The sequence below is a fragment of the Lepisosteus platostomus genome, chromosome 3 (assembly GCF_059453375.1).
Source record: "Lepisosteus platostomus isolate fLepPlt1 chromosome 3, fLepPlt1.hap1, whole genome shotgun sequence".
Lineage (NCBI taxonomy): Eukaryota > Metazoa > Chordata > Actinopteri > Semionotiformes > Lepisosteidae > Lepisosteus > Lepisosteus platostomus.
In genome coordinates, this window is record NC_142613.1 from 49675824 (window position 1) to 49684994 (window position 9171).

The window sequence follows — 9171 nt, forward strand, 5'->3', positions numbered from 1 at the left end:
TCATACAATTCAAGATTAAATAATCATTTGTAAGATAACATTTTGCTGAAATATTGCATTTTTTATGTTATGAATGTAGGATTTTCCAGTCATGCTTTTATATGAAAACAAACAATACTGTAGTCAGATATTTTACATTACTGATAAAAATATTAATGCATTTGCATAAAGTTTCTCGCAAGACCATATTAGATAATTAATATCGTGTAATTACGCAGATTTTGATCCGTGAGGAGCAGAGGGTGGATAAGATAAGTCTTTGAGAAACCTCCGATTGGACTAGAGGACTGCCATTTAAACTTATCTCTTTTCTGCTCTACTGTAGGTAAAGAAATGACGCTTGTTAAGGTATTTGCCAATTCACAACGCGGACACCACGGAGAGCACGACAGTATACGTGCTTTTCCCTACCTTTGCCTAGAAGGTTGTTGGATAGCTTGTTATTTATTAGTTTAAATACGTTTTTAAAGGCGTTCATGTGGTTTAACTTAAAAAAAAATAAAAATCGTTGTTTTTGTCATTATATTCACCACTACTATTACTGCAAGAATTCTTAAATACTAATTTAAATGGTGGTGTGTAGATATGTATTAATATTACGCGCTACTGAATATATTTTCAAGCTTTATTTTACTAGCAATGTTTCAAGTTAATAAACATTAAGAGGGATGCAGTCCTTCGTAGCTCATAAGAAGTTAACAGAGATACATAAAAGCTTGCGAAGTGCTATCCGAACATACATGCAAATTTATAGGCGTGCCCTCGGGCTATGAGTCACAGCCGGAACTTCAGAAACCCCACAATATATAAACTAGTATGAGACTTTAATCCGCAAATCTGGAAAAGCCCAGGAGAGCTGTGCGGACGGAGAAGGAATGTTTAACGGTTGCATTCATAAAAAAGGGAAAGAAACAGCTACTGACTGACTTTGAGCACATTTGTTCATTCTTAAACTATCATAAGAAAGTGGCGAAGGAAAAACAGCCGCGGTCCACAGCAGACGAATGATAAGTAGGCAAAGCAAATCACTGTATCCAGAATTTGAAAAGAAAAGACAAAAACAATTAAATACAAAAAGAGGGACGCGTTCAACCTACACCAACCCGGCGTGCGAACAGAATTGAAGAACGGAGAGGAGGAAGAAACTTTCAAAATTTCAAAATATAGATTTTTGACGATGGCAGATGATGATAATGTCAGTGCTAGTGGGATAAATTTTGCTTGTGAAAGCACAAATTTTAATGTGTTGAGCTGGGAACAAGTGCAGCGTTTGGATATCATTTTAACAGAGACGATCCCGATCCATGGCAGAGGAAATTTCCCTACCTTGGAAATGAAACCCAGGCAAATAGTTAAAGTAGTGAGGAGTCGTCTGGAGGAGAAGAAAATTAACGTGAGAGATGTCAGGTTAAACGGGTCTGCAGCCAGTCATGTCCTTCACGAAGACAGTGGGTTAGGGTACAAAGATCTTGACCTCATCTTTTGTGCAGATCTTAAAGGTGAAGCGGAGTTTCAGACTGTCAAGGATATCGTTTTGGACTGCCTCCTGGATTTCTTACCCGAAGGGGTGAACAAAGAAAAGATAACACCTTTAACTTTAAAGGTAACTTTTATCTTTCTAGCTTACAAATGTATTTAATTTTAGTTCAGTGTGATTTAAAATAAGACAGTCACCTGTTAAAATGTAGCTGTGTGAAGCACGATTTGTTGCAAAGGAGATTGTAGTAAGTACATTTAAAGGGGGATCTACACTAATTGCTGCTTTCAGATAATGTTCCTTGAGTAGAAAAAGTAAGTGCAGCTTCTTTAAATAATTAAGGTTAATGCAGAGGGCTATTTTCCAAAATATTTACTTTACTCGTTCCAATAATTAATACAACCACTTGAATACATTCACTCTTGCTTTTGAATATCATCTCTTCCAATGTAGTAATGACATAAATTATTCCTTTACAACACTGTATTATAGGAGAACACATAATAAGAAAACGTGGAAATGTTGATATTCTATTAAATGTCCAGTTAAAGGAGAATTGTCTTTGATCTGGCTTTCAGACCTTTTCTGGGGTATATGATGATTTATTTAATCTTAGAATTATGTAAAGCTTTTTTTTTTCCATTTTAAGGAAGCTTATGTTCAGAAAATGGTGAAAGTCTGCAATGACTCGGACCGGTGGAGCCTCATTTCCTTATCTAACAACAGTGGCAAAAATGTGGAACTGAAATTTGTGGACTCCCTTCGGCGCCAGTTTGAATTCAGCGTCGACTCGTTCCAGATCAAATTGGACTCTTTGTTGCTTTTTTACGAATGCTCCGAGAACCCCATGACCGAAACCTTTCACCCAACCATCATCGGGGAGAGTGTCTATGGAGACTTCAAAGAAGCCCTGGATCACCTCTGTCACAAAATAATTGCCACCAGGAACCCTGAAGAGATCCGAGGTGGAGGCCTCCTGAAGTACTGCAATCTGCTGGTGAGGGGCTTCAGAGCTGCCTCCGAGACCGAGATCAAGTCTCTCCAGCGGTACATGTGCTCTCGATTTTTCATTGACTTCTCCGACATAGGAGAGCAACAGAGAAAGCTGGAGTCCTACCTACAAAACCACTTTGTGGGGCTGGAGGACCGCAAGTATGACTATTTAATGACTCTTCACGGGGTGGTAAATGAAAGTACAGTGTGCCTAATGGGACACGAGAGGAGACAAACCCTCAACCTTATCACCATGCTAGCCATCCGTGTCCTGGCAGAGCAGAACATCATCCCAAATGTGGCCAATGTCACCTGCTACTACCAGCCTGCCCCTTATGTGGCCGATGCCAATTTCAATAATTACTACATCGCCCAAGTGCAGCCTGTGTTCGCCTGCCAGCAGCATACCTACTCGACCTGGTTGCCCTGTAATTAAAAGAATGGACGCAGAGATAAGGGAAGCTTCTGCATCTATGTATAAAAGGGGTTGAACCAGTTATTCAATTGAATATGTGTTTTGGTGGGTTCATGATCTGCTCTAGCATTCATATTTGATAAACCTTGTGTTTTTCATATTATATTAGAGTAAGATCTAAAGGTTAGGGAAATTGGTTTCAACTCTACAGAGGTCTGTCATAAGCCTAGCGCTTAAGCTTTCTGTGCAGAGGACATGAGAAAGCTGCAATGACAACTTGGGCAAGCAGAAATAGTCCCAAAGCCTCAATACAGCAAGTACTGGGGAGGCCAAACTATAGTAATTCAGCAAGGTTTGTGACGCATGGAGAACTGGACTATTATTACAGAATTGGCTTTGATCTTTGATCAATCATAAAATAGTCAGAATGTAGGAAAATAAATAGCAGAGATCCAGGCATCTGCGTCATGCTGTTGTGTATGTATCGATCCCAAGAAAGTGCAGAAGCTGCTTGATTTTTATGGAATGTGGGGTTTAGAAGTTACAGATACGTATGCACTTTTCAGTCAATAGAACAGACAAAAGATAACATCAAAAACCGCTGCAGCTCCCAGCTGATGCATTTCATTTTCTGAAATGTGAACTCTGGAGATAAAATAAGCATAAACCTAATGTGTTTACAGACCAAAGATTTTTCCTTTTAAACTGTAATGTTTGGAAAATCAGAGAAATTATGCTATATTTGTATATGTGAACATGAATAAAAGTGCCTAATATCTAAAATAGGTGGGAAGAAGTAAACAAGTCTTTCACTTTCGTGAAAAAAATCCATTATTTCACTTCATCAGGGACACAGGATAACTAAATCTAAAGCTTGTGAATGTTTGAGTGGAAAAGCCCTGTTTTTTCAAGGCAAATGTACCTGTACAGAATGGTCTCACAGTTTATGGTCGTGTATTTTTAAGGTTTACAAAATGGACTTGTCATCTAAGGCAGGTAGGGGCTTATTTTGTAGTACAATACTGTGCTTGTGCTCTTATGTTAAAAAGGTTATCTTTAAACTTTGGATACTTTGCAGATATTTGGAAAACTACATCAAAACTAGAATCTGAAGTTTTAAAGGGAATTATAATGTAGCACAATTTTACAGCTACTGGTAGGTTGGTGAGACTTAATTATTTATTTTGTTATTTTTTGCATCTAGTTTCACATTAAACAAACTGTATAATTCAGCTATCCATGTCACACCTGAGGAAATACTTGATTTTGAACCGTTTTATGAACATCTTGAATATTAGGAACGGGAACTTCTGTTAAGTTAAAAAATGCATTCCAAAAATCCATATCAGAACATTGGAACCCATCTGTTACTGTGTTAGTTTGTTTACTGTAACTGCATTATTGAATTGCATTTAATCCTTTAACCTTTTTAAAATGAACTTCACCAGTTTCTCTCAGGGCGGTGGTAATAATGTATCAGTATAATCTGACCTCAGACAGAAAGTGAATATATGATCACACTAGGGTCAGCAAAAATAATATTCCTGTCAGCAGTTAAATATGTAAAATACTGAAAACAAATGACTTAAAAAAGTTATGTTTTCTTTCTATCACATCTATCCCACCTTACAAAGGGAGATTTTTTTTTTCAAAATGACACCTTTGCTTGGAATTTTGCAAGGTCTGTCTAAGCTATTGATACGCCTCTCGTTACAGTGACCCTAAAAGCAAGTCCCTCTGTTGTCCATTGGATTGCATGTATTTGGCTGGGTGCGCAGTGTTGGCTTTGCTTGATTAATTGAGAGAAGGAAGGTTTTGCTTCCTGCAGCCATTCCTTTCTAGGTAGGAGATTAGGAGCCGAGACAAACTTGTCAAAGCTGTAGCGTTGCTGTAGCTGTTTTGAGAGGGTTGAACGGAAGCAGAGGGAGGGCTGGGGAAATAGGATCAGCTGGTGATGGGGTATGTCTTTTCTTACCACAACTATGTGGTGTAAACACGAGTCGCTCACTTTGAGAGCAGGCTGTAATGTGTAACGTTGTTAAAACCACAATGTTCTGCAATAAAGTCCACACCACCAGTGTTTTTATCACAAAGACGATTTTGCAAAGTTTTAAAGTGTTTGCTATGTCTTCTTAAAAAGCATGACGGCAACAATTTGAACCTAACAGGATTCTTAAGGAGAAGGAATTTATTTTTTTACAAAGTGCTGTTGGCACTGGAAACAGAAAAAACCTTTATGGGCTTGTCAAGGATCCTTATTAATATTTATGACATCTGCTCTTGACTGCTGTTTCTGGAAGGAGGTCATGGCTTTACAAATGATGGGAGCTGTTTATTTTCTTACATACTGTGAGGCTTAGTTTTGCCTTGGATGAGAAGAAATGTTGAGCACATGTAAAAATGTCACTATTAACAAAAGATACAATTAAGTAGCAGTTAAACAAGTGATCAGTAATGCAGAAAATGTGCTCTGATATTAAAAGGGTTAAATGCAGTATGCTTTGTACAGAGAATATCGCATTGGTGATTTGTAGAAAACTGATTTCTGTCCCTTTGGAATGTGAGTTAGTTTTCACTAGTGCTTTATACTCATCCCATCACCTGTTTTTATTTTTTGCTATTATTTTTTCTTACTTCAGTCTTTTTTACACTTCTAACAGTATGCTATGGAATATGTTATGACCTTAATTTTAATAATCCAAGGTTGTGAAGTAAACACTGTTAATCCCGATTTCTTTGGGTGTTTTCATTGCCCTTGCAGTTCATGTGTTAAATTGAACAATAACGATGTTTGCATTGTTTTTTTTTGGGGGGGTGGGGGAGGGGGGTTATAATGTTGCTTTTCTGTGGCTGAAAAAAAGAAATCCTATAAGGTATATTAATATTGCAAATTGTAATACCGCTGTTATGTTTTTTGTTCAGGTAGCTTGTTGAAGATGCCTGCATAAAACATTTTTAATGAAAAATATCTTCTTGTAACACATCTCCTGTGAGTTTAAGGTAATTTCATTTTACATCATTAAAAGACTTGAAAAAGACCTCAATGTGAAATTTTTAAAGTTTCTACCTACATCAAGATCAAGTTGGAAAAATTCATTTTGCAGATTCTGTAGCACTAACATAATGATATTTTGTGGGACATTACTTGAACTGAGTATTGTTACGTTTCCACTAATCTCTAAGGCAAACATTCATAGACAGCATTAATAAGGCTTATGTCATACTGATTACAAAATATATTTATTTTGGCAATTCCCATTGACCATAGTCATTTCTTTGCATCATACTTTTTCAACATAACAATACATCACTTTTTGTATAACTTGTAATAGTGGCTCTGTTGAAAAAAACAATATGAAAAGTCAGATGACTTAGAATTCTTGGTTGACTCTTTGCAAAACCTTGCCTGATGAAGGAGGCTCTCTGGAATTACTTTTCCTTCCCACACAATATTAACATTTAGCTTCCCAGAGGCATTTTGCAGCGACAAGCTGTACCCTGGATTGGTTTGATTGAATTGGAGTGGTGATTACTGAAGGCTCGGGCATGGTAAGACAAAGAAACAGACTCTTAGCAGCTTCAGTATTTGTATCATTGGCAAGGGGAAGAGACTGTAAACTTTGTTTACGTTATCCAATATTTGGATTTTTTGTGGGGGAAATAAAAGGACGTTATTTTTTTCTATTCGTCAGTGTCTGGTGTCCTGTGTCTGAATTAGCCGGGGCTATTCTAATAAATCCTAAACTGCCCTCCTTTCGAAATTCAAGAGCAGCACTTTTTAAAGAAGCTGGACATTCAGCAAGTTTCTGATTGGATCCCCGTTAATAGACAAAATCCTGCCTTCTGCCTGCCAACTTCAACTGGTTCAGTCAGCTAGGAAAAAAACATGCTAGCTTCTGCCAAAAATAGCTGGCTGTTTATTGAATGTGGGATTTGTATGAACCCAAAAAGTCTTTAATGCCTTTGTCTCATAAAGGCTGTTGCCTGATCATCAATTTTATATCTGGTACATGCTTTACAGGGTACACTGGCATCAGTTAATAAAAATTAGTTTATTAAGGATGGTTCACATGTAAGTCAAAATGTTAACCCTAAACACCTAAGATTTTCTAGCATGAGACGTTCCCCAAAGAGGAGAATTCTCCAAATGTTAGAAGAATGAAATCTATCATGATTGTATGATCTTCTTAGTCTGCTTTTAACACTGCAGAAAAAAAAACTTGCCTAAAAAAACACATTGGTTTAAAACTTCAGGTTTTTTATTAAAGTTGAGTTAATATGCTTGAAAAATATATATGGATATTATGGAGACATCTGTAAAGATAGTGTTGTTCAGTATGATAAGAACAATGTTATTGAGATAAGGAGAAAACATTCTAAATTTAGAAGTCATGATAAGGATATCTGTTAATATCGAAAAGCTTCTTTGCAGCTTAATAACTGGAGCAGTAAGTTGCTGCATGCCTCACGGCGTTTGAAAGAAGCAGGTTAACATTAACAAAATAAAACACTTTTATTTAAAAATAACTCATCACTAAGATCATTAACCACATATGCAGCACCCCGAGTTTGCATAACATTTTATGTCTAGATGTAAAATGGCTTAATTAAAGTTTAAAAAACAAAGCTTTTGCATTGACGCATTTATATTACATTTGGGGGTTTTAATAAACTTCATAGGGTGTAAAATAAGTTCCAATAAAAAAGAGAATACGTGAGAGAAAAACATATTATCGAAATATAATAATAATATGTCAGTTCAGCTTTTTAATAATAACAATTGTGTTTGTATGAGGAGATCCTTTTCATGCACTGCTGATGTGCTGCGCCTAACAGCTTCAATATACAGCAGACCAGATGGACACATAAAGAGATTGTGGTTCACACCCCCTATTCTTATAAAAAGTGTCTTCAGACCATTAATGACTACCTAATCAAGGCTTCAACTTAATTTCTCATCTGAAGGGCGGTATCTCCTACAACACAATGTCGGCTGTCTCTGTTCTGAACCATTGGTTAGGAATTCTCACGAAGAGTGCCATCTACTGTACTTGTCCTCAAGAGTTATTAGTCACTGGGGTGGCGGGGAGTTCAGTACCTGCTGCACCGGTGCTGGAGACAAAAGGAGATCCATCAGAAAAGAGCAATATGAAATAGGTCAGTGATTTGGGGTTGTTTTAGAGGTTCATGCTACTGCGTGCATTGACCTGAATATTCAAGGTCACATTATGGATGCTTTTAGAGAATACTTGTGTGCAGTTTTGTGCTGGAGAGTAGATGAAGACCTGGGAGCAGTACAATGCATAGATCCGCTGGCAATCCAAGTTTTCTGTTGGATTCTGTTAGAGGAGATTCAATGTGATTTCCTTTGTGTTTTTCTAAATGTCTCTTGAACTTGAGAGTTCATTTAAAGTACAGAGAATACACCAGTACACCAGGCAAGGGTACAGAGAATACACCAGTACACCAGGCAAAGGTGACACCACAATATTTTGTGTGCTTAACATACTCTATCTTCTGACCACAGAAGGTAGCATTCATCGGTGTGAAACTTGTTTTAGGTTATTGAGGTGTAGGATCAGCTTCTCCTTGGTAACCTATTCACTGTGAATTCCCAGGTCAGCCTTGAAAAGGACCTCATGTGGCTTGAGGTTTACATCTTGTGCTCCAGTGTTTTTAACTCACTGATTTTCCCTTCGAGTTACACGTGAAAGTGTTTTTACCCTAGAGTGCCAATCCAAAACATCATCAATTTAAAAAGGCCAGAAGTTTAAATAAGTAGTCCCTGTTATCACACAGTATCTTAAATCAGACAACAGATCCCCCAGTACAATACTTGGCTCTGATGGTGACCTTTACCATGTCATGTGTTCCAACCAGGACTGAAACCCTGTTCTTAAAGCAGATTCACATGAATTGTTGATGTAAGGCCTTCATTTATCCATGTTCTAACCTACTCATCCAATTCAGGGTCATAGGGGGAGTCGGAACCTATCCTGGCAAGCAACGGGCGCAAGGCACGGTACATCCTGGGCAGGACGCCAGTCCATCGCAGGGCAATGACCTGTAACCTTGTCCATGATATGTGAATTTGTACCCCTGAATCCATCAAAGCCTATGTCCCCCAGTTGTTCTAAGGAATTCAGGAATGATTATGTCCCTGCAACTCTGTGATTCTTCATTCCCAGCAAGGCTTTACTTTTTACTTGACTCATCTTCCTCATGGTGTGTGAGGAGGATTCGTTCCACTGCTTCCTCCCAGCTCTCAAGATGCTCTGTGTCTGGT

The 9171-nt window shown here is 37.8% G+C and overlaps 1 protein-coding gene and 1 long non-coding RNA gene across 2 annotated transcripts; both read left to right on the plus strand.

The window, feature by feature from the left end:
* The first annotated feature begins 318 nt into the window (after window positions 1-318).
* On the plus strand, window positions 319-5923 carry tent5aa (terminal nucleotidyltransferase 5Aa). The gene is made up of 2 exons (XM_088625911.1): window positions 319-1603; window positions 2127-5923. Exons 1-2 carry the CDS (start codon window positions 1178-1180, stop codon window positions 2904-2906), a joined length of 1206 nt encoding a protein of 401 aa, XP_088482037.1. The 5' UTR covers window positions 319-1177; the 3' UTR covers window positions 2907-5923.
* Window positions 5924-6061: 138 nt separating this feature from the next.
* Window positions 6062-8816, plus strand: LOC148675023 (uncharacterized). The gene is made up of 2 exons (XR_015935430.1): window positions 6062-8329; window positions 8362-8816. It is a non-coding gene; the product is annotated as an uncharacterized LOC148675023 (long non-coding RNA).
* Window positions 8817-9171: the final 355 nt, after the last annotated feature.